The sequence below is a fragment of the Leptinotarsa decemlineata genome, unplaced genomic scaffold (assembly GCF_025532065.1).
Source record: "Leptinotarsa decemlineata unplaced genomic scaffold, Ldec_3_MD MMD2_tig00026317_RagTag_RagTag, whole genome shotgun sequence".
Lineage (NCBI taxonomy): Eukaryota > Metazoa > Arthropoda > Insecta > Coleoptera > Chrysomelidae > Leptinotarsa > Leptinotarsa decemlineata.
Genome location: NW_027412686.1, coordinates 1349110 through 1376002, shown reverse-complemented (window position 1 = coordinate 1376002; position 26893 = coordinate 1349110). Strand labels below are relative to the sequence as shown.

General features: G+C 32.6%; 2 protein-coding genes across 3 annotated transcripts in view; both read right to left on the bottom strand.

Moving 5' to 3' along the window:
- Nucleotides 1–2860: 2860 nt before the first annotated feature.
- Nucleotides 2861–15209, bottom strand: LOC111510852 (polygalacturonase). Its single transcript, XM_023166806.2, has 4 exons — nucleotides 14870–15209; nucleotides 8701–8909; nucleotides 6066–6393; nucleotides 2861–3155 (listed from the first exon to the last, which is right to left on the bottom strand). The coding sequence occupies exons 1-4, from the start codon at nucleotides 15192–15194 to the stop codon at nucleotides 2893–2895; spliced, it is 1125 nt and encodes a 374-aa protein (XP_023022574.1). The 5' UTR covers nucleotides 15195–15209; the 3' UTR covers nucleotides 2861–2892.
- A 4093-nt stretch (nucleotides 15210–19302) lies between these two features.
- LOC111510853 (phosphatidylinositol-binding clathrin assembly protein LAP) overlaps nucleotides 19303–26893 on the bottom strand; it is a 131369-nt gene continuing 123778 nt past the window's right edge. For both annotated transcript variants that reach the window (XM_074181900.1, XM_074181901.1), the window contains 2 exons: nucleotides 26330–26507; nucleotides 19303–23980 (listed from right to left, as the gene is read on the bottom strand). In XM_074181900.1, the coding sequence (XP_074038001.1) occupies nucleotides 23873–23980; nucleotides 26330–26507 (286 nt within the window). In that variant the 3' untranslated portion in view covers nucleotides 19303–23872. The remainder of the gene's footprint in view (nucleotides 23981–26329; nucleotides 26508–26893) is intronic.

Genomic DNA, 26893 nt, shown 5'->3' with positions numbered 1-26893 from the left:
TAACCATAAAGATAAACGATCTGGTGTACAGAATACAATTGTCACCCAGAAGCAAACCTAACGTTGTCCACGAAGAGAGACTGATTCCTTACATGGGTCGTGATGTCCCCTCTTGGAATTTTATTCGGGGCGAACAACGTCAGGGAAGGGGGTGCCCAAAAGAAAATAACGCCGGTCGGCGCCGGCGACCAATTGTGACGTAGCTAAGAACGCGCGAATATTCGATGTTCGCTCAGGTACTAGATGTAGCGAGAATAATGCTACCGGCTTCGATGGAATTCCGAGGAATTTTCCAACGTTTTCGATTGCCCAATATAAGCACCATCCACTCGCCCATCGAGACTATCAAGTGGAAGTTACAGTGCGGTACGCGGAGCGATTTAATAAGGCGATAGATATTCGAATAATAGTTGAAGTTTTAGTTGAAGTGTTTGTCCTATTTAAAGTAAAATAAAGTTAAGTTTGATCATTGTTCAGTGTAGTCAAACGTAACAGTACATTACATCTTGTCAAGTACTTAGAACAACGGTGGGCAACAGGCGGACCGCACTGCGTTAGCGGATCGCGAAAGGTCGAACCTTGGACCGCCAAATATTGTAATGTGTTATATACCAAGTATAAATTAATACGTAGATAAGGTATACTATACCTTCATTTTTTTAAGCCACACAGAAATCAACTTAGTATGTACTTATTTTATTTCAAGTTGCCTAGTCAATCTGTTTTGCAAGTACCTACAACTAATATGGTTTTATTAGGTTTCCAGCTACCACATGTGTGTGTTTGTGCGCTCTTGCGACTGTTTTGTTTTGTTGAAACAAGTACGAGCGAGTATCGAAATCGGGGGTGTGAGAGTGTGAGCGGGGTAAAGCAGACTGCCAGTTGCAGGGCAAATTGCGGAACAACCATTCATTTGTTTTGTGATTTTTCACGTTTTCATAATATTTTCGTACCTATGCTAATATGGACAGTTAAAATAGGAGGTTTCTGGCGGAATGGAATGAACAATATTGTTTTACGCTGCCTGATAGGCCTCAAGTGGTTCCAGTGTGCCTTATATGCAATAAAACTGTCGTTATTGTTTAGAGTGGCAATTTGAAGCAACACTACAAAACAACTCATCAGCAATTTCACAAAAACTTTCCTCTTGACAGTGAGGCTGGCTAGTAAAGAAAAAGTTCATGTATATCTCAGTTCTTACAAAAAAACCACGAAATTACTAGTTTTTGCAAGAGCGAACAAGAAAAATCCACAGAAGCAGCGTTACATGTGTGCTGGACGCTCAATAAACACCAGAAATCATTTTCAAATTCTAAGATGGTAAAGGAATGTATGTTGAAAGTAGTCTCGGCACTTTGAAGAAAAAAAAATGTCGCTGCATTTCAAAGTATTGCATTATCAGCGAGAAGTAATACACGAAAAACGAAAATTTTAGCTACTGATATTAAAAACATTCTTCTTGAACTCTTGCAAAAGGCACCTTGCTACGCCATAACACTTGATGAATCATGTGACATCGTTGATGATGAACAAATATCTATTTTCGTAAGTTTTCTTGATATTTAGTGTCAGATTTTTAGGAAAGAGTTGCTAGCAATATCGCCGTTGAAAGGTAACACTAGAGGTACTGATATAAAATGATATAAAATGGTGTCGCTTTCAACCGACGGGTGCCCAGCAATGATTGGCAGAGAAAAGGGTGTAGTAAAGAAAATCGGGGATAACACTTAGTGCTACAGTGAAAGAAGTGATGAACATCTTGGTCACGTTGAATAATTTTTTGAGATCTCATTCTGCTGCTCTTCAGCACCGACATTTCTAGTAGTTTCTTTCGAATGTGATTCAGCGTATTTTGACACAACCATGTTCGTTGGCTGAGTAAAGGTCAAGTTATTGAACGTTTCCGGCTGATAAAAAAAGTAACCTTCTTCTTGCAAAATTTAGATACAGAAGGAGGCAGAAAACACTTTGATTTCACAACAAACAAGCGTAATATGCGCTCAACACAGAATTACAAGAAAATAGAAAATTATTATGTAATCTGATACAAAGCGTGTCTGCTTTTTGTTGCAAGCTGGATATCTTTGAAAAAGACGTTGCAAGACAAGAATTTATTCATTTTTCGACAATTCTTGAACATAAAAAGAACCCTGAAGAAGACATTGCAGTGTTTGTAAAATTTCTCGCCGATCTTAGGAACGAATTTGCTACAATATTCCAAGACTTTGCAGAGATGGGCCAGCTATTCGTTTCTTAAATCGCCATAGCTATAAACTTGGCCACTAAGTTTGGATCGGCATACGTATGTGAAACATCATCATCATCAAAGATGAATTTTTTGAAAAACAAATATCGTTCGAGATTAACGAACGCTCACCTAGAAGACACATTTCGAATTTGTTGTTCCTCTCGAGAAACAAACCATAAAAAACTGGCTCAAGACCGTCAATGTAATTTCTCACATCAATTTTAGGTCTTGTGATTTATAATTCAGAATTTGATTTGAAACCAAAATAATACATAGGTAGAACTTAATTTTTATCAGTTGTTTTTTCTGGACTTCATCAAAATTTTCCCACAGTATCCGGACCCAACCTAAAACTACTTGCCGACCCCTGACTCAGAAAGTCTTGCATTTGAACCTTTCTCAAAACATTTGGCAAACGACGCAATTAATTAAATTGGTGTGTAATTCGATAGTTTTTTTGATAATTTTTTTATGAATAGGTGTGACAACTGATCTTTTGAAGTCCTGATGGTTGAAAGAAAAATTAATGTTCACCAATTTTCAACTTATCCGAGCCAGAGCTATCTTGGTAATAAAATTCATAAAATCCAGTGAAAAATAAAACAGTCAATGTAACTTTTATTCAATATTTATTAGAAACTTAATTATTTTGGGCAATGAAAACCGCGAGGTTCATAATTACAAGAACTTGGATTTGAAGCACCACGGAACGAAACTTCGGACCATTCGAAGTTTTCACATCCTTCAGATCCACAAAGTATGTAAACCGGTACTGACTCTGGTCCTGTTAACTGTCCGTTAACGTTAGTCAATGTTAGTCCCCTGATAGGGATGTTATTTGTTGCATTTCCAGTGGATTTTCCGTTCTTGTAGTCTTGTTCTACATTTACTCCGTATCTCCAGATTCCTAAAAAATTACTAAATATCAAACATGCGATGGAACTGGCCGATTTTTCATGAGAATTCATTACAACACATTTACATAACATGTTATTGTGAACTTTTCACTTGAAGTTGAAAAAAGAAACGTAACACTCGTTTTACTTCAAAATATAAAAGAAAACATATCGCTCTTCCATGATTGGTTCCATCATGGCTGTCCTGCTTTTGTTGTTAGTCCTTAGTAGTGTGTACCCCGTTTTTGGAGCACTCATTGAAAAACCAAATATTTTTACTTATTAATAAGAGTAGGATCTCAGGGTTAAAACACCCGTAGGGGCATTCTTGAAATGTGTGATGGAAATGACGATTATCTAATGAATATTTTTTAGGTTTTAAAAAAATACTATTGTGATATTTTTGATAGTCTACAAAAACCGCGAAACATGTTTTTCAAAACAATAACATCTTCGTTGAAAGAGCTTTTACATAAGTCAAAACATTTGGTCTTTCAATGGTTGCTTCAGAACTGTGAACACCCCAAAAGGGACTTACAATAGAAACAGAGCAACCCAAGAAGATATCAATCATGGAAAAGCGAGATAAGTATGAGTGTTGAAACCATTAGGTCTCTTGAATACTTCAAAAAAAAATTATTGATTAAGAGCAGTATTTAATGCAAATTTTTTAAACTATTATATGTAAGAATAACCTAACCCAACCTAACCTCACCCAACCCAACCTAATTTAATCTAACCTAACCCAACCTAACTCAACCTGACCTAACCTAACCTAATCCCAATCTGACACATATATTATCAATATGAGTAAGTGCTATCTGTCTCTCCATCTGTTATAAGCCGAGTTTTATTTGCTATTTTCCTAGGCATGTTTTTATTTCTTACTTAATAATTATGAAAATATCCTGGTGAAGTATCTATGTTCTTATGAAAATATAATGAAGTACAAAAAATTAATTCCTTCGGAAAAACACACCTCGTTCAGATTAAACAAGATTCCCATGACTGGGATTAAATGGAACAATCGAAATGTATGTCATTGTGACATGAGTAAATTCGTCTCTTCCGGGAACATAAAGTAGTTATGTTATGAAAGAAATGAGTGCTTCGTCGTGTAATGTTGTCCAAAGTGTTAAGGTTAGTTTCTTGTTTAGAATCTTTGAAGTACACCACTGAGGATGATAGTTTTCCATGAAAGTGAAATTAAATATCAATACTCTTTCATATATTGTGTAACGTTCTTATTATTGATATTTGTTCCAATTCCATAACAAATATTGGGAAAGTAGTTGAGAATGATTTTTCTTCTAGTTTGTATCTGAAAGTAACCTCTATGCATAATCAACCCATCTTTGTAAACAGGTAATTTTGAACTTAATTATTTCTTCCTCTGGAAGTTTTTCAAATTTTTTGTATAAAGAAGAGAGTCAAAAAGCTTTTTCTCGAAATCTAATTCACCCTGTCAATATATGATGTAGGTTTTGGCAAGCAGTGCGGGTTCTCGTCGTAGAAAGGCTCGTCACGGTAATGAGGGTCTCTGCCGTGACTAACCTTTAAAACTCATGAAGTAATCAAGTAGTAGTAGTAGTAGTAGTTGTAGTAGTAGTAGTAGTAGTAGAAGTGGTAGTAGTAGTAGTGGTAGTGGTAGTGGTAGTAGTAGTAGTAGTAGTGGTGGTGGTGGTGGTGTAGTAGTAGTAGTAGTAGTAGTAGTAGTAGTAGTAGTAGTAGTAGTAGTAGTAGTAGTAGTAGTAGTAGTAGTAGTAGTAGTAGTAGTAGTAGTAGTAGTAGTAGTAGTAGTAGTAGTAGTAGTAGTAGTAGTAGTAGTAGTAGTAGTAGTAGTAGTAGTAGTAGTAGTAGTAGTAAATAATTCAATCCTGAGTTTACAAATGAGATGATCATCAACTAAACGACCCCAACTATCCTCCCTGTAGCATCGGATAATCGGATCAAGAGCAAGATCAACTCTTGATCCTATTAACAAACCTAGGTGGTGCAGCCTGAAAGCGACTTATCGCTTTTTCAGAGCAGGATGTCATGAAACTGCCTCGCAAAAAACTCAGCAGCCGGAGAAGCAGAATTTGCATCAGGAGGGGAAACAAACTTTTCATGAGCAAGTCAGCAAACGCTGAAGCTCAACTGATGATTTACCCAAAATTAGAGGCGAAAAGCCCTACATGGCTAGATCTAATATATCGTCGGATATAGCTGACTCAAAGATGATCTCATAAGGGAAGGTTGCTGTGTTCATTAAGGTGTAAATCTTGCACCTTGAATATCCGACAACCTTAATAGTGATCAATAAACTGGAATCTCTTCAGTTTTTTCATTATGACTGCCAGGTGAAAATTAAGTGCTGCACATTGCGACCTGGGAAGGTCAGAACATAGAGGAAAGTGTATCATGTACTGTCAACTTTAAAATGTGTTATTCTTCACAAAAAAATTTAGGCACTGGAACTAGAGCACCGACTCTGTATCTGCTCACCTGAAAGATCACTTGCCAAATAAAGTAATCGATTTCGTCAAGAAACTGGATTCATTTGGTCGAGTTTGATTACGTGTTAGCCACAATAAATCTTCGCGGGATGCATTGGATAAAATATCTTCATTCACTATGAATCAAATCATGAAACAAATTTTGAATAGATTTGTGTTTCGCCTCATCTACTATGTCTTCTATGCGTATCTGCGATTAAACAACTTATCGACTTATGTAATGAAAAGAGAGTACTGAGCCGTATGGTACCGCAAACTTAATTTTTAGGAATGAAAACGTCATCATCTTAAACCTGGATCATTTTTCCACAATAATTGAATATCGTTACCTCGTAGCAATTTCTGGTCACAAGAAGCCAAATTACATAGGGAAACCTACTAAATTCTAAGACATAACATATATAAAACCTTCGAGTTATTTACCTGTCATCTCAATGTTTTTGTATGTTATGTCCCTGATGAGTCCTTCTCCAGAGTTAGTATGAGTTTTAACGTGAATACCGTTTCTCGAATTTTTGACTATCGAGTCTCTAAAAGTGACGTTAGCCACCGTATTTTTGATCACCTCGTGGCTCATACCGACAGAAAGACTGAGTCCGTGACCTCCAATACACTCCAAATTCCTGAATGTCATGTTGAAACCTTGATTTACGGCGACACAATCGTCCTGATTCTGGACAATTGCGTTTTCGATTAGTATATTGTTAGTTTCAGAGATGTCGAATCCATCGGTATTGTGTCCTAGCTCATCCTAGAATGATTAGGAGTATTACAAAAAAACACCTTCAAAAACTGGGAAATTATTCAAACAATGAATCAGTAAATCGATATTTTTGTTTTCTCAGTTAATACCTATGTGGGAAGAATAGTGTTGCTGGATTTGTTAAACTCAGTTTTGTTCATTTACTGTCCGAAAAGTGTGATCCAAAACTACAGATATTGAGAAAGTATCACAGAATCGGGCCGTAATATCTTAAATTTTGACAGAGTTTGGAGCTCTGATGTCCGATTTCTGAAAGAGTGTTCATAAGTTTGAAAGCTGAAATAAAATTTTTTTAAGGTGACTGAGTTATCATCCGAAGGCGATTCCGGATACTAACAATCTAAACGTCGTAAAGTAGTTCAGTTTTGAATTTTTTTCTCATTATAGGAATGTAGGCTTTAACGGCTGGCGTCAATGTTTAAAATGGTTTCCGGGTTTTGCCGTGGTCTTCTTTTGTTATAATCTTCAGACCTTTCGACTGCAACTGTGGCAGTTATCTTCAGTGGCACGTCAAGAAGAGTACTTCAACAACCCTACTGAGGATGACTGCCGCAGTTGCAGTCGAAACGTTTGGAGATTATAATCAAAGAAGACCACGGCAAAATACGGAAACCATCCAAAACATTTTTCTCATTGTTTGCATTTTTCATTTCTCAATATTCGTGTATTATCATTTCACTCATCGTTCAACTCATTCATTAATTAATTTCTATTTCAGGTCACAATTACTTTATTATTTTTTTTTTATTTCTGAATGTCAACCTTGAAGAAATATATATTTTTTTCAAATAACTCATCGGAATATTACTGTCCAAGTATTTTCGATATTTTCAATACCTTTAATATTCCATTTTTTTATTTTTCTCTTGGATTTCAAATCTTTCAATACTCTTTTAGACAATGAAAGTCCGAATAGCTTCAAACAAACATTAAAAAATGTTTTAGAATATGTTTTTAGATGAAAATGAAAAAAATATTAAGATAAATTGCTTCACTACATTAGTGTTAAATTGTGTGTGTGTTGAATTGGATCAGAATTTTGGTAATGAACTGTCCTACACGTATATAAATAATTGAAAATATATTTACACTTTGTCATAGGAACCTTTGTCCTACTATCAGAATATAATAATTGATTTTTATAGGGTGTCGTCAGACTTGGGGCACACTCAACTTTGAAATTATAAGTGATTGTATTTTTCAAGCATGTTTTTGATTGGTGATGTCTATATGTTAAATCGTGAAATGTTCCCGAAAGTTTCAGTAATTTGATGATGTACAAATAAATTATTATTTCATTACAGCCCTGATAATTATTCTATGTACCACAGTTTCCCCAAGTACTTGAGATATGGTGATTCATAGACCTCCAATACTTCCATGGAGGTTTTTCCATATCGTAAAATTTCCAGATGACTTACGGCTCTCACGATGTTCAATTGGGAGTGAAACAGTAATGAAAACACATCATATTGCTTAAGAAAAATGAAGTGATATCGATTTCGAAGTATGAATGAATCTTTCCTAATTCAAGAACCACATACGAAGTTCCTGAGAGAGATTGAGTATTCCAGAAACCAATAATCAACGTTCTGACCATTAATCAATCAAAATATATTTGTAGGTATAAATATAAGCATAACTAATGGTGTATAGATAAAAACTGGCAATTAATAAAGGTTTGAATAAAACAGGTACAAATACAATCAAAATAAATATAAAATGGAATACAGGTTTTAAAATGATTTATTAAAATACTCTTGCAAGCTATAATAGGGTCTATCAGCTAGCAAATTTCTAACTGCTTTCTTGAATTGTACGTTGGTCAGATTTGGAGACCTTATATCTACTGGTAAGTGATTGAATAATTTTCGACCATTATAAAAAACGGAATCCTTGATTAATGTTGAGTTAGGTATAGGAAGTCTTATATTAAAAATGCGATTACGAGTAGCATAAGGAGACGAAATAAAGTCAAAGTCTGTTTTATGTTTGTGCACCAAACATACAGTTTCAAGAATGAACAGCTTCATTGAATTATCTTTCAGCTAATGAGTTTTACTCTGTTGATGAATTTTCAAGTTTCTGAGAAATATAGTTTTATTTTATTCTCATACATATTCAGTCTGTACATATAAACTTTGTATTTTACCTATGCATATTTATACCTATTTCACGATTAGTCTAATGAAAATTCTGTTTTGTATCATATTTGTAGAATTGTCAAATATAAATAAATTTCTATTCTATTCATAATCGAAGTTTACATAGGTGCTTACAGAAAATGTTACTTACCTTGTCTCCTGCAGAAACATCGATGTTCCATCCTGATAGGGTTACGTGGTCGGACATACTTACGGATACACAATGAACAGGGCAATTCAGTAAGTGTATATCCTTGAACACTGATCCTTCTTTAACCTTTATTTTGAAAAATTTAGGTTTAGTCTTTTTTCCGTTTTTGCCCTCCCAATAAAGAGCACCTTGTCCATCAAGTACAGAACCTAGGAATTGATAAGTTTTAATTATTATGGAAATTAGAATGACATGGATATACAAGTCGTTTTTTTCTGATGTGATAACATCGTTATATTCTAAACCAGTGGTCGCCAACCTCTTCAATGTGTTGAGCTACTTTGTTAATTTTGGAATAAACAGCGAGCTACCCACACGTATGGAACGCCGTTTTACTTTTTATTGTCACAAATATTCATTCCTCAATTTATTCAACTAACAATTTATTTGTTTGAATTTAATTGACTCATACATTTGTTCGACACATTAAAAACGATTGTTCGCAAAATTTGTTCTATTTTAAATGACACTTGATTTAAAATGTTACATGAATAAAATTGTTATTTGAATAAAAAAGAGTAATGAAATAACTTGAAGCTTTTAATGATTCCGAAGAAAAATATTGTTTTAGAGTATTGGAAAATGGAACGCCAATTTATTATATATTATGCTGAAAAATAATCTATATACATATAGTTCAACTCAGCAATAAACCAACATTTTAATTCAACAATCAATGGAATGTATTATTCGAGATTATTCAACAAACGTTTCAATTCCGCATATAATTTTGACCTTTCAATAAAATGTTAGTTATTTATATGACTGTTGAATTACAATGAAACTTTAAATTCACTGTCTAAAAGTAAGTTTGGGAATACAATTTCAATGAATATATTTGAATGACTGTCAAAGTTTTTCCATGAAACATTGTTGGTAATAAAAATAGACTTTCGTTTGTCTGAAAATATAGCAAAGTAACTTTCCATACTAAATATTTTTCTATGAATAATAAAGATTGTTATATTTCAATTTTATTGAAAGTGTACAATATTTGCAACATTCACTTTAATGCATTCAATTTAAAATTTGGTTACAACTTTTGTGCAAAACATTCTCAAGCAAGTATCATTTTATTTCATCAGTCTTTTTGAAAAGCTAATTTCTGACAAAAAATTAATTTTTTTGATGATTTAAAAAGTTTGTTGTATTTGAAAGATACATTTAAAACGATTGTTGATAATTTTAATTCGGCGCTGGTATCGAGCGGATTTATCAAGAACTTCAATTGTTACATATGGCAACATGCTAGTTCATTTATAGTACGACAACACGCCGTTCAACCGTGACGCCGAATAAAAATTATCAACAATCAATTTAATTCATGTATCACTGAAATTCAACAAACAAAATAATTCAGATCATTTCAAAGGAATATTAATAAAAAGTAAAACGGCGTGGCACGCCGGTTTACTTTCTATTGGTATTTTGTAAAAATGAATTATTTTGACTGTTGCATTCAGGTGATACATATGGAACGCCGTTTTACTTCTTATTGTCACAAATATTCATTCCTCAATTTATTCAACTAACAATGTATTTGTTTGAATTTAATTGATTCATGCATTTGTTCGACACATTAAAAACGATTGTTCCCAAAATTTGTTCTATTTTAAATGACACTTGATTTAAAATGTTACATGAATAAAATTGTTATTTGAATAAAAAAGAGTAATGAAATAACTAACAACAATAACTAACAATAGGCCAGATACATTCAGTACTTGAGACTAACGATTTTAAGGCTAATTCATTTCTGTTGCAGCGATGTCTTCGCCAAAGTTCTGCATAACACAAGTTGCAAACTGTTGGATATCAATTTCCATAAAGGGTGAAACAACAAACTGCGCTACTAAAGCCATTTCATTGAAATCCTTAAAACGATTTCTGAAGTTATTCTTCAGGGTAGAAAAATATTTCTACATGATATTTGTTGTCATAGGGTTCTAATGGATCTTGAGATATTTTTTCTGAAAGGATAGGAAAATGCTTGGCATCGCTGTTAATTAGGTTTTGTTCCCAAAACTCCAGCTTTTTGATAAATGCTTTTATATCAGAAATCATTTCCGATAGTTCTTTGTCTCTACCCTGAAGCTGCAAATTAAGTTCGTTTAATTTCTCTGTAATGTCCACGAGAAAACCAAAATCTCTAAGCCAGATTGAATTTTCTAGTTCCGGAGTCGGTTCATCGCGTTGTTTGAAAAATTGAACTATGCCAGATAGGACATCATTAAAAAGTTTCAGCCCCCGTCATCTACTTAACCATCGGACTTCAGAGTGAAGGAGTAGGTCCCCGTATTGACAGTCAACTTCATCGGCCAAGGTTCTGAATAATCTTCTTTGTAACGCTTGAGCTCTAATCTTGTTCACAATTTTTACCACCAGTTTCATAACGTTGTTTAGTTTCAGGAAATTTCCACATAATGCTTGCTGATGGATAATGCAGTGGTAACAGAGAAATTGCGGAAAAGTTTCATCTTTACGACATAACGCCACCAGACCCTTATCACAACCCACCATAGCTGGAGCGCCATCGGTTGTCAAGCCTACCATTTTCGATATTGGAATTTTCTCGGAAGAAATAATATTTTTTAAATGAGAAAACAACTCATGTCCAGTAGTGTGTCCTTTCAGTGGAATGAACTTCAAAAGATCTTCTTTAATCGTAAAATCACTAAAAACCATCCTGACGAACACGGCCATCTGGGCAGTGTCAACGACATCTGTTGATTCATCCAGTTGAAGTGAAAAATAAACACAGTTATCTAAGTCAGTTCTTAACTGTAAAAAAATATCATTGCTCATTACTTCTACACGTCTCATCACTGTATTAGCAGAAAGTTGCATAGATTTTATAGCTGAAACTATCTCGTCTTTATTTCTAAAGTTGGCAAATAACGAATCAGCAGCTTCTAAAAACGCCTGTTTTATCATTTCCCCGTCTTCATAAGGTTTCTTTTTTTGTGCAATTATCTGGGACACACGGTACGATGCTTCAGTTGCAGCCTTATTCTTGTCGAGTGTTCTAAAAAATATTGATTGTTGTCCAATTAACTGCTTTTTTAACTGTTTCAGTTTCTCCTTTCTGGCGGCAGAATGTAGTGGGAATGATTTTTCAAAATTAGAATGTATAGTTTTATGATGTCTCTCAATATTTCCTTTTTTAGCAACGGAGACCGAAGTATTACATAACAAACACACATTTTTATCTTTAACTTCTGTAAAAAAGTATTGTTCTTCCCATTCCGAATGAAAGTGGTATGTCTTTACCTTAATACAACTGCTTGCTATAATATTATTTTTGTTGTTCTCTACTAACCCAATTGTTGGACGTTGGTTACGCGTTCAGTTTTAAACTAAGCGCAATGTCGCCGCGCCGAGCGTATTTATCCCGTTCAAAGCAATCCAGATCGTTCTCGAACACTAACGCGCTGGTCCGGCTGGTCGGTTCTAGCTGATTCTAGCTTGATGGCGTCAGCGGCAGATCGCTCACCGCAACGTTGCCGCTGTTTATGTTTAATATTATGACAATTAGATTTTTTTGTGGAATTTTCGAAAGCTTCTCTGATTTTTGCAGTTTGTATTTTTTAAATTAAAATCGTTGTGAGAGCTACCAGAATTGCCTCCGCGAGCTACCGGTAGCTCGCGATCGACAGGTTGGCGACCACTGTTCTAAACTGTAACAGATATGAAGACGATTAAATAAAAAAAAAATGGAACTATCATGTAACAGTACAATGGTAAAAGAAAATTGACGGGGCCTTTTGCCCATCTTGAGTTATATAGGAAAAACTAAAAATGCTGTTTTTGGATTTTTACGAATAGAATAGAATATGTCTACCATCCAAATTCAGACCTTTCCCTCTTATTACAAATATAAAAGCGATGAAATCACAATTCATTGATATATCACACTTGATATTTTCATAGCGTTTTATTTAAAATTTATAGCATCATCAGTGACAAAAATTAAACAGAAAAGCAATATATTTTATTATGAATTTTTAAGGGAAAATAAAACCAATACACAAATGAATTTTACATGACAAACTATATTGAATTTAAGAAATATTTTTTGTTTTAGATGGTCGATATTCGTACTAGGTGTAAAATATTTATCTTTTATATATCACCAGACAAAAAATCTGAAGGAGTGAGGGTCTGCGAATCAAGCTGGCCAGGCTATTGGTCCATTGTTTCCAATCCATTTTATTGGAAATATAGCATCTGAATGTACCCTTCCCACTGCTGCATTATGAGGAGGGGTACCGTCTCGTTGAAAATATTTTATTTTGATCAGGGCCGTAGCGAACAGAAAAACCAAGTCGAAAAAGCAGGGGGGGGAGGCTCCCCCGCCCCGTGGCGACGGCCCTGATTTCGATGTAAATTCATCACTCATTGGCTCTCTATTCAAATGCTTATCGTGAAAAAATTACCTAGTATGTTCGTTACCAAAATTCACAACAGAACGTTTATTTTCTGATTGATTCGGCCGCTACTTGATGAAGATCCATAGTAATTTCATAAACTACACCTTACGATTTGATCTCCACAAACTTTATTTGAGATTTGATTCAAATCACTGTTGAATAAGCTAAATAATTACCTTTGTCCGATCACTTATCAGGTTAGATTTAATTAATGAAGTTCACAATGCATTTTAAAAAAATTAAGAAAGAATAAAAAAAATTGAAAATAAAAGCTTCGATTATTGGTATCCACAACCGGAACATCGAGAAATAATTCATTTTGAATTTTTTTCCTTTTTTTTCTGCCATCATTTCTCTTTAATTGTATTGTTCATATAGGAGGTATTTTCAGAAAATAGGGTGAATGTTCAAATTTTGTGGACTACGTACATTCTATTAGCGATTTTTTTATTTTTTCATGTTGGTACACTAGTCTCGAATATATGTTCACAGATTCAGCTGTTTAGTTTGTTCAGTTTGTTGGCAAGAGGCATAAAACTCATAAGTCTTTCGCGTGTTCGGCGATTTTCTACCATCGAAAAAAAAAATATCAAAGACACTGTAAATGTGGCACATTTCCAGTGGCACATTTCCAGTGTCTCACTTGAATTTTGTGTAAAAAATTGAATGAAGTACTCAGAAACACTTCAAATGTTGACAGTGGCAAAGGGTAATTGTACTCTGAGGTACAAACTTTTCACAGAAGGTCGAGAAGATGTGAATGACGACGCTTGCCCTGGGCGCCCAAACACATTAACAACCAATGAAAATGTTGAGAAAATGAAGAAAATTGTTATGGAGAATAGTCAATTCACTATTAGAGAAGTTGCTGAGAATGTCAGCATATCCGTTGGCACATGCCATGCATTTTTTCGAATATTTTGGACATGAAGCGTGTGGCAGCGGAGTTCGTTCCAAACATACTGAATTTTGACTAATAAAACCGTCGCATGAAGATCGCTCAGGAATTGTTGGCGTCAACGGCGATATATGTTTACTTAAAAAGGTCATAACTGGTGACGAATCATGGGTATATGGTTATAACATCAAAGCCAAAGTCCAATCGTCCCAATGTAAGAGTCCAGGAGCGCCAAGGCCCAAAAAGCACGCCAAGTTCGATGAATGTCAAGATTTTACTCATTGTTTTCTTCGATTTCCGTGGCGTAGATCATCAGAAGTTCTTGCCATATGGTTGTAAGGTCAATAAAAAGTACTAATTCACCTGCTCACTTGTCATTGTTTTTTCGTGATTTTTGGCCAAAAACAACAATGCAATCATGTCTCATGAAGAGACCCATGAAAGGACGGCGTTTTGTGACGATTGAGGAAATAAAAACCAAATAGCTGAGAGAGCTCAAGGACATACCAGAATGTGCAAATCAGAACTGCTTCGAGGATTGGTAAAAACGCTGGCACAAGTGTATTATTTCTGAGAGGAGCTACTTTGAAGTGAACAAAATAGAAATTGATGAACAAATAAATATATTTTGAGAAAAATTAAAATTCATATAATTTTTTTAACAAACCTCGTATAACTGAAAAAGTCTGACTGGCCTAAAATTTCTTATATGAAATTTTGTATGACCCTAATGAAATAAAACTCAACCAAGATCGAAAACTAATCAAACTCTCATTCTCACCAGGTGCTCCTGTAACGGTAATTCCTACGCCCTGAATCCTGATAAGGGGTCCTTTCCATAATTGGTACCCAAACGTGGTTTTTCCTTCAAAAGTAATATGAACTCCTGGCTTCTTGAATTTAAAATCTAGCGTTTCACCACCTGGAACTTGCAGATTAGACACAATGATGTTGGTACATTTCGCTGAAACAGATTCGACTTGAGAAAACTCAGTTATTGTGCAATTGTCCCCTGTAAAAGACGGCTTGGCTGCTGTGAGAGTCACTAATAGAGACGCAATTATCACGCTTAGGAGAGACATGGCGACTGGTACAACTGAAAACATTGGACAGGGTTTTTATTTTATTTCGCGAGAACCATTCACTTATCAAATATCACATGATTGGGAAATATATTGACGTAGGTTCTGATTGAGGTTCGAGGGGTTTGTTGACGATCAGATGATTGATATCCATTTCCACGAAAAATTGAAATGTGAAAATATGAAAATAAATGTCAACCACTAGTTTCTTTTTCAAAATATAGTTCCATCAAAAAAAAAATTAAATGATATTTCTTACAAAAATTTCAAAACAAATACATAGATATACTTTGAAATTAGCCTTTCAAAAGTCGAATGAAAAGTTGTAAAGTCAGAATATGAACTCAAGACCCTCAGTAAATGTTGATGTGCCTCATTTTTATTTTTTCTAATTATAATTTAGGACCAATGATATTTTATTTTGAAATTTTCCTTCAAGTGCTAGCGAATAATATCAAAATTGATTTGTGTATCTGTAATTGTACGATATGTCTTGTTTTTTAAAAGATAAATGCTTAATAAAGCATATAGGTTTGTTAAGTATTGTTGAAATTTGTTTAGCAAAACAGTAAATCCACAAGACGATCTCCACAGGTCTCATGAGTTTTATACGATTATAATAGATAAAAATAAATTATTATTTTTTGTATTTGTCCGTGAGCAAACCCTTTTTCCAAAATGTCTTGTATTTTGCGACGGAAGTACTCAAATTCCCCAAAAATAAATATTCTTGAAGATTTTTTCATATCATATCATAGGACCCAAATTTATTAAAGGATATTCAAAATGTCAGCATGACTAAAAATCATCATTACCGTTGTCACTTAGCCTAATGAATGCATTGATGCACACAATCAACATAAGTTCAACTGCATACATTATTCCAGTGACCTTATATGACCGCGTATATTTGGTTTATCTCAAGGGTCAGTAAAAGTAAAATCTACTCTCTTGGAAAATAAAATTCATACAATTTTCGTAGCATAAAATATTTTTAGATAAATCATTATTCATTACAATTTCATTCACATGAAAAATAATGCCGTAAAACACTTGTTTGAAAAATGAATTTCATGAAGACTGACAAAATTGTATTTCAAAATCAGCTGATAGGTAGCGAGTAGCGCACGAATGTTTTTCTTATTTATTATCATTACGAACATCAAAAAATTTATTAATTAACTAGTTTTCTAATGATGGTGCAACTTATATTGAAACATTTATTTATTGATATTTATAATTTAAAGTCTTCAGTAATAAATTGTAATAATTAACTAAGATTCTTGAGTTTACTAGTATACTGAAGCCACGTTTTTGCATATTTTTTATACACATTTCAGTACCCAACACTCATCACAGGGGTTACAAAATATCATTATTGATGTTTCACATCTGCCAGGCGTCTCGTGGCGGCTCACAATTTTACTATGGTCTTTCAAATCGGATATGTGATTATTCATTTAACGAGACAAAATTTTAATTTGGTGACACTATTACTTCCGCTTTCTCTTACTTGTTTCATTCGGCAAAATTAGCGAATCGATATTTCTGAAAAGTTTTCCAATTATCCATCATCCTCTCTTGAATTACTTATCGTTATGTATGCTTTTCGGTGATTATCATAGCCTGATTCGCAACAACATTTGTCAAACAAGAGTTCATATCATGACCATAGTTCCATTTTCAATAAATATATTGCACTTTTGAGGTCACTTCAAAAATTTTATTATTCAAGTTATGTCAAAAGAGTGTAAAAACCACATCAATAATTCTATTCAACCCCGATATTTTATCACGTTTGAAAATGAACAAGGGAGGGGGTTTTGCGTCTAAAATGCATTTTGGAATTTTTTAAATTTGGATAACAATTCTCTTTCATCTTTGTGAGAGGTACTCTAGATAATAATTTGAGATACATTCACATATTTTGAGTACTTTGCAAATAAACGATATTTTTATCATTGATTTTTATCAAAATGTTTACGTCATATCATATAACTTATGGAGTAAAACTTTCAATGCATGTGAAAGAACTCTTCAGGAGCTGTACTCACTCGTATATGAAAGCCAAAATAATGTATCTCCTTGAGAGTTTACAGCCGAAATTACACACTTCCCCCTATATTCGTCAGGTTGTGGATTTTTGAGTTTGGATTACTCACAACAGAAGTTTCAACTCCATTTTTGGATTATTTCTTGACCATGAGAAAGCTAGTGCAGTGCTTAAGCAGCTGATGAGAGGCAGTCAATGAATTTTGCTTGAGTTCAATACTGAACGAGTTGATTAGAATTCTGAAACCGAGTTTGAACCCACTGAGCTAGTCAAAAATGATGAAAGAGATCGAAATTTTCCCCTGCGCTTATTGTGATATCAAAAAATCATCACAACATATTCAAGCCTAAGTAAATCTAAAAAACTTATTGCTGAAGACTTATAAAAAATACTCAACACGACACTAATAAATAAGCAGTTCAATCATTAGAATCATAAACTGAAACTACTTTTAATCTCCTCATCAAAACAGCTCAAAGTGAATCTTTTGATTTATAAATATCAACAGGATAGTTTGTGTATGGGTGGTAAACTAACTAGTCTCACATTGTTGAATGATATAAGAGTGGTTTACTGAGAATAGGGGGCGTTTATGCTTTAACCAACGATATCATTGATCACAGTTCGATCTAAATGAACTGGTCAGTATTATAATTCAGTTATGTATCGATTGAAATGAATGAAACACCAAATGTTAAGTTATGATTACCACAATACATTAGTGAAAAGTGCACCTGATTGATTTAAGGATTAGTGCGCACAAACGCATAGACAAAAATTCGAAAAATCATTGTATCGGATTTTACTGCGTTAATGAAGACTGTAATACAATAAATTAATTTTTCTCAAATATCTTCCGAAAATTATTTTCCAAACTGAAATTTATTGAATTTATAAATATTGTTTTGGAAAAAATTATTGACTTTCTACCTTTCTATCATTAAAAACAAAGTGGGAAACTTTTTCCAAATCGTATCTGAAAAAAACTTCTGTGAAGGGTCTACATATTTTTATAGAAGTAATTATTGTAGTCATTTTCTTTTTTCCATTCTTTGGAAGTTTCCCACATTTTTTGTTCAATGATGAAGAAGTGAAAAACCTATTTTTACCAAAAAAGCATCTAAAATAGACAATAATTAAATAATTGAACAAGTAATTGATAAGAACAATAGAATAAAAGTGGAATTGAAATAAAATTGTAGAAGATCACTACATACAATAAGACAATTCAACCCTAAACATGTTACTAATTGGAAATGTCATAACAAGAGTCAGATTGCTTCCAACCAGCTTCCAACGGTTAAAGCCATTTTATTAGTGAGACGAGTGTACGATTCAACATCGCGGAAAATTAAATGTTGAGACGGACATTGTTGAAATACATTCGCTCATTGAGAAGTGTGGACAAGCGTCACATAAACTCGCATTCATTCGTTTTTGATGACTCATAAGTGATAATGTATTTCAAAAATGTCCGTCTAAACGCATAATTTGCAACTGATGGAAAATATTGAAATTTTTCAAAAATCTCTTTATTGCTACATTCAACGCAGAGCTTTTCATTGTTATGTTCCAATTGTAACCAATGTTCTATTCTTGCACCATCTATCAACATATGTACAAAGTTGGATTCATCTGTGTCAATAGTTTTTGACAAAACAAAAGCGAATCGATGAAAACATTAGGGTTTCTATGCACCTTTTCAATGACCTATTTTGACAATACAGTTCATATGAAAAGTTAAGCAAAAAATTCGATTTTTATAATTATTCATCGCCAGCATTTCAAACAGAGATGGGGAAATAGCAGCGAGGCAGTGTATGAACTCAAACGCTCCCTGATTGAAACAATTCCAGGCATGTCTATCTTTACAATATTCTACGAACCTCACGTAGAAGGGAAATACCTCGTTAATCTCTAGTTTGTATAAGCTTCCGTTTTAAGAGTTGTTGTTTGTATGAGGACAACCGCTTCTTGATGTAGAAACCAATTTAAAATTTAAACCCCCTCAACTAATTGATAATTTATCTCAATTCCTTGTTAGCTGAAAATAAGGAATGGAATCAATTGAAACAAGAGTTACCTTACTGATATCAATTTATTTATACAAGTTGTTTAACAAGGTTCTCTACGACAGCAAAGCAAAGAAATAAAATAAACACAGAGAACACTGATATGATGATTTGAGTCTGTACACAAATAATGAGACAAAGCTTTCCATATTATAGAAATATAACAAGCGACACAAATGTAAGAATAGTGCAACACACAGTTGGTGCTGCAAAGTGTGGTCACAAACACCTTTCAATTTAATCACAATATGGCATAAGAACTTTTACAAAATGGGTAGTTAAAAATATATAATACATCTTCATTTCACTTAACAATCTCAGTTATAAATTCAACAATTTTTTTCTAATATCCGCTACTGTAAAAATGGACCATTCTCGAAATTTTTTATTGTCAAACATAATAGAAATCACGTTTCACTCAGAAATGTTCAAATAAATAAGCAGAATTAGAAACCGATGTGTATATTTGAATAAAATAAATGTAAATGCTTCCATAATCTAGAGAGTATGGAAAATTAGCTCTGATGAAGATTTTTTTGACAGAAAATTAAAAAATATAATCAATAAAAAGTGAGAAGGGAATTATCCCAAATTCTTCGATTTGTTCACATCAAATATAGCAAATAAACGCAGAAAGAATATTATCTAAATGCATATCATTAATAATTACCTTCACTACTTTGAGTATAACATTCGAATGCAAATACACAAAATAAATGAAGTTTTAGAATAAAATATTAATCTAGTTCACAGTATGCTTCACTCTGTATATTCAAGAAGACTGATTAAGACATATTCCAATCACTTTTGACTGATGTTGTATTTTGACCAGTCTAATAATATTTTTCGTGAAAATGCTTCTGAGTAAATGTCAAAAATTTCGAATGACGAATTAATCATTCGACTTTATTATGTGGAAACTTGTGAAACATACCGAATTTAAATAAATGCTGAAAATGATATGAGGAAATATAATATCAATAGAAATATTCATAACCATTCACACATCAATTTTCATGATGCTCAACAAACTTAAAAGAATTGTAAAAAGACTAACCGGAGAGGGTTGGAAATAGAAATGAAAAATAGTAAAATCGTCCTAAGAACAACAAAAAATATGAAATAAAGCTTCAGGAAGAAAATTGATACCTTCTCCGTTGAGTTAAGATTGGATTCTGACAACTAATCAACATTTTAGAAAAGAAATTGTATCAGAAAAACCTTTAAAAGTTACGAGAGTCAATCTATTTGTTTTTTTGATGAAAAGTTCAGTTGAAGAAATCAATTTCGCATGAAAGTTATAATGTATTCACAAATCTCCATGCCTATTGACTCTCCATTCTCAACCAAAAATTTTCAAACATTAGTGACTGTTCTTCATACATTGTCACATAATGGTTGTGTTTTTGAACAGAGACTTTACCGAGACAGATTTCTAAATCGAGAAACTTTTGATACTTCGATTCAACTTGTCTGTGTGACCTCACCACGGAGCAAAATAGAGTATCATACAGAAAAATTGTACTGGAATTTTCATTTCTGTCACACTCTATGTATGCTATGAAAATATTTCGTCATCAATTCCTAGAAAATGAGAGGGATTATAAACAAATGTTGAATTCATAAAAAGTCACCGGAGAATTATTTCAATCATTCTTTATAATAATGAAAGAGAATCAACCAATGTTTCAAAGTTAGCTTAAAATTAAAACTTATTATGGGTATGTAATTTAGTTCTGCTCATCTATGTAAATAATTTTAGTAAATACATATTTCATTATCTTTTTCTACATAAATTAAAACCCATAGGCAGAGCAAGTTGAAATCATTCTGATATTGAAACAGATATATTCATTACATCTTTATATGATTTTCACTAAATATTTGTTATGAAAATTTAAAATACTTTATATTCCTTTTAAATATGAGAGTGCATGTCAATAGGCTTCAAATGATTCAAACAAAACGATTTATACAGTTTGAGATAGAAGTGAGATAAATTATCTTGAACATTTTTATTTGTGAAATTATAAAACAACGATAAAAATAAAAGCAACAATAAAAATTAATTGGCGCTCCGGGGCGACTTTATTGAAGATTGATAATTTTCTTCAAATGTACATGAAGTAACAGAAATTACTTCGAATCGAAAACTTCTTTAAGATATGGTTTAGGAAATACAAAACTTTCTATAATGTGAGAAACAAACATCACAATTCACTATGCACAATCATTTTCACACATTCTTGACGTTACTTGATATAAGAAGGCAATGACGATAGTAAATAACTATTTGTATCTTGGAAATCACAATTTTGAATATCAAAATATCGAATTTAATCTCATAATTTCAAAATTACACCTTTGAATTCGAAATTTTGACTTTAATCTAGAAACTTCAAAATTATGGCTTTTTGAAATTACGAAATTAAAGTTGAAATCTTGAGTTTAAAACCATAATTCTATGAAAGCGCTACATATTTTTATTATTCGTTTTTTTTTTTGGAAATTACGACTTTGAAACTCAAAATTTTTACTTGAATGTCGGAATTTTGACATTGATCTCGAAATTTCGACTTCAATCTCGAAATTTTGACTTTAATCTCCTAACTTCGAAATTTTTTGAAATCACGACTTTTTAACTCGAAATTTCGACTTCATCTCGTAATTTCAAGTTTGAAGTCCTAATTTCGGGTTTAAATGTCACGATTTCGAGTTTAAAACGAAAATGTCAAGATTTGATTTCGAAATTTCTACTTTAATCTGGAAATTTCTACTTTGATTTCAGAATTTCGACTTGTTAACTAGAAATTATACAGAAGCGCAGAAGGGCCACATATTTTTAATTATTTGTTTCTTAGAAATTACGAGATTGATTCTCGAAATTTCGACTTCAATCTCGAAATTACGACTTTGAACTCGAAATTTCTCGACCTTAACCTCAAAATTTCGAGTTTCAAAGTCGTAATTTCCAAGAAACGAATAATAAAAACATGTGGCCCCACTACGCTTTCATATAAGTTTGTTTTCTATTTGGCACTCATTTTCGAACATGAAAAGTATAATACATCATTGAAAATTTACCAACGGTTTTTATTAGAAACTCAATCATTAGGTAATGAATATTTTTCATTTTCTCAAATCCAAAATATATAAAGTTCAAAAAGTAGATTCAAAATCCCAGTGTCAAATTATTTGCATTTACTTCATTTTCAATTGAATGATATCAAGTTATTTCAATGAACTATATATTTTTCACCACTTTGGGTATCAGTCTCTTAATATATAGTGATATGAGGATCAGTATAACTGAAATGCTCACTGTCGACATCGAACTTTATAGATGATTTATCACGAGTACAATAAAAGAATGTCATTTAAAACCTAGTGCAAATCACTGATTGTTAAAAAGAGTGGAAATTTTTCAGATGCTACAATAATTACAAATGATAACCAAAAGTTATTCAAAAACTGAATTGAGTATTATCACTATCATCTTTGAGGGAAATATTGAAAGTATTTAGGCCAATAAAAATATTGCAAAATATCATCACATTTTCTTTGAGGAAAGTATTAAAAGTATTCAGGCCAATTAAAAGATGGCAATGTCAACAATTCTTCTTAGCAGCACCTCCTTGTAGTGATTCAAGAAAATCATTCTCGAAGTATTTTAGGATCATAAAATACATTACAAATACTTCAATAAGTCATTCCAGAGACTTATTCATCTAATATTTTTTTCTTATTTGTTTCCAAATATCTTCTTTGAGGTAATGATTCCTCATTTCTTTGACATTGTAAAAACACAAATGTATATTGACCTAAGTAACAATTAATAGAGTATGATTCTATACGAGTCGGACAGTGCTCAAAAAAATTTTTTGGTTGCAGCATACCCAAAGTTACAATTATTACAAATGAACCCTGAAAAATAAAAATTGATCGTCCACAATTAGGTGGCATATTTAAAAAAAAATCAGGAAAAAACATTTCAACCCAATTTTTATATACCTACCACTTCTCAAGGTTTGACCTCACATAAATGGAAACAATGCTGAAATAGCCATAAAAAATTTCTGTCTGGAGACAACGAAATCTATTTCCAAATAAGTTCTTGTACCTCTTTTTTTATAACTGCAGGTCATTCCTTAAAATTCAATTCAATTGTATTTCGTATCCAGATGAGTGATGAGAAGAGAAGTAAAGTAACAAAACAAGTTTTTTAAACATGGTAATATACTACATCATTTTATTCATATATAATCACACCTGGAGTAAATGAGAATAAAAGAAACTGCCCCTAAAAGCAGTGGCAAAAAAACAGTTGAAGTATAATCACAATTTTTTCATATATACGAGTTGATTTAAAATACGGCAGATATACAGAAATATATTCAATAGAATATCACTTTGATATGTCCTGATCTGCTGCCATTCTATATCAATTTATCGATACTGTATAGATACAATAAAACTATAACTATCATTATTGTACCCTTGATTGTTACAAGTGACAAAATTATATACATTTGAAGGATGGCGTACATACATTCATACAAAACATAACACCCACTTTCTCAGTGGAATAACAGTGACTGGCCCATTTGGTTGGGAGTGGGATTTACTTGGCTCATGGTTGGTATTGGTGCCATCATGGAATGACTCGGAGGAATTGGACGAATACCCTGAAAAATTGAAAACAAATAATGAAATATTTTGAAATTTATATTTCATGGGACCACTTCTATCTCAGGATAACTGAAGATATATTCTGTTCTTCCAAATATACATACAAGTTTCGGCATGTGTCTTTTATAACCCAAGAAACTGTAAACAATTATGACTATGGAATGAAACGCAAGTAGAATAAGAAATTTGAACAAGTTGGCAAAGGTCTCTCTTCTATTGTGAAGTAAATTGGTTTGAAACCAGGCATTTCTTCGCCATTCATATACTAGTACTTTCATTATATTTTTTTTATTGTATATTGATATTTCACTAATTGTTTGACCTATCATGGATTCATTTTCCTTTTTTTCTTTTTTTTTTGACATCATTTCTGTTTTATGGAACTCAACCGAATTTTCTGTCCCATTATTTACAATGTTTTCAACAATGTTTTTCTCAATTTTATTTGTATTTCTATAGATTTTCAATCTGTTAAAATAATTTTGAACAAGGAAGTCCGAACCTATAACATTTACCAAGAACCATTGTCAAACACTTTCAAATAAAGCTAACAGGAGCTGACTATTTTTCATTTTTTTAAATTTCATGTTTGAAGTCGCATCAATCCGTTGGATTATTAGCAACTGTGGTAATATAGTATACATTGAATTACATTCAAATATATTTTATGACATTGATATGGGTCAAGTAAGGAAGTAAGTTGTTAGTTTCATAAGAGTTTAATCGTATTAGTTTGAAAATGTCTATATAGGATGAAACTGCAGTACTAGAGTTTGTTGTATTTGGTGTGTTTGTTTCTGTGGCATATACTTGAACATTCTATTATTTCTGTTTTAGTCCTGATGTGGCAGCTAGAGACTGGCAAATAATTTCCCTGTATATATGGTTGTCACTGTTGGTAGTCTGAAGCTTTCTGAATGGTCGTTTGTTAGAATGGCTGTTGCTACTTCTGCTGATGTTTTAGATGCATCGGTATATGTATGGTGACTATTCACTATAATATTTTTGTTGTATGAGTAGATGTGGTAAGTCAAAATATGGAGTGCCTTTGTTATTATTTATATGTTCTGATTTAACTGTATAAAACCTCGGTATTGATTATATACTAAGCATAACCCCCCCGCTGAACACTACGAAATCTCATGTTATATATTTTGGAAGAAAAAAACACAGGCAATTAGTCGAAAAGCCCATAGAAGTAATAATACGAGTTGGTATTCTTGAACCGGTTTATGCTATAAAAAACTTAGGTGTTACATTTGATAAGGATCTCAAATTTAGTGAACATGCTAATCATCTCTTAAAAAAATCCTTATTACACCTCAAAAATATTTTATCCATTTTAGAAAAGCTTATATTTGAGTCTTAAAAAACTGCTATATGATAAATAATTCTATCAAAATTAGAATTTAACGAGTCCAAAACTCTTGCTCTCATTTCATACCAGGATTCAGTGAATTTGACTATTCATTAAACGTATTTGCTACATTATTCAAAGCCTACTACATTCAAAAGAAAATTTGAAGAAAAATTGAAAATGTAATAGGTAGATAAATTTGTGATTCTGTGTTTCTAGTTCCATACTCGTTAGTTTCTTTTCTCATCATGCATTATTTCCGAAAGTACTTATCTGGAAATCATTTTTAGTATTCATTAGGATAAGTATAAAAGTAAGTTTCTGTTTAAAATCTGTTTTTCCGTTAATCAGCTGTCGCCCCCATACGAACGACAACTCTCAGAAGTTGAGAAACTTCTGAGACTTACGAGGTCTTACCTTTTAACGTGTGATTCCTATCACGGAGTTTAGCTGAACTAATATATTTAATATAGTGTCTTGAAATGAAATCAATATAATTTTTTGTTCATGAGTGTCAACGGCATCAACTGCTTGGTCATTAGCCTTGTGTTCTTGATAGGCAATGTTATCAACCCCACAAGCCACCTAGGGAGCATCATGGCTATTCACAGTTTGTCAGCCATGTAACTTTTTAGAATCATCCCAAATTCGACTAGATAAATTCTCTTGAGAAAAATATCTGATATAATTATTGTCATTAATTTACTTACTTTGTATTTGTTTCATTACATATTTTTTCTTTTTAGCAAATTGCCATTTGATAGTTGCTTGATACTTGAACCTTTTAAACCTATACCTTATTTCAATTATGAGAAAGGCATAATTCAAAAATAAAGACTATATGTCACATGATAACGAAATAAATTGTTTATTCAAGGAACTAGTCTAGGCTAACTATATATTCATCAATATATCCTCGTATAATAAAAATAAATTCTCATTTTCAAAAAAAATTTCAAAGTTAGTTCTTCATTTAATATCAACATACCAAGATTGGAGGATAAATCGAAGGTTGAGGAGATGTTACTGTCATACTGCTGAATGGTGAAGTCTGCATGGATTGGTTCATGGGTTTATATCCTGCACCTGTTGTGTCTGACATAGGCTGGGGGGTCCAGCTGTTTCCTGTTTTGGAACCATTTTTCGGGGAATTCCATTGAACGTTCCTATAAAATATATTTTGCATTACAATAAGGAAAAAATTTCAAATTTAATTTCCCCAATTCTCACGAAATTAAATGATAAATGTGGAAAACTTCCAAAGAAGTAAAAAGTTTTTTCCCAAAAAGTCACCTCTCCTAAAAATATTACCATTTCAATTCAAAATAAAATGATTGTTGTTGCAAAAGTATATCCAGAATAGTATGAATAATCAACTGCTAGTTTAATGGCATTCAAAAACTAATTTTTTATGCGATATTAGGAAAATGTACCACCTTTATTCATAATGTGAAAAATTGTTAAAGAAACGTTCCATACTATATATACCTGTTTTCAATTTGAGTTTGCGGCATAAAACCCAAAGAAAGCAAGCAACATACGAATACATAGT

What these genes read in the sequence shown, in the direction of transcription:
- LOC111510852 (XM_023166806.2), bottom strand. Translation starts at nt 15,194, where the DNA reads ATGTTTTCAGTTGTACCAGTCGCCATGTCTCTCCTAAGCGTGATAATT. An exon ending in ATGTTTCTGCAGGAGACAAG is followed by an intron (nt 6,394 to 8,700) that starts GTAAGTAACATT and finishes TAATCATTCTAG; the next exon opens with GATGAGCTAGGACACAATAC. An exon ending in CAAAAACATTGAGATGACAG is followed by an intron (nt 3,156 to 6,065) that starts GTAAATAACTCG and finishes GTAATTTTTTAG; the next exon opens with GAATCTGGAGATACGGAGTA.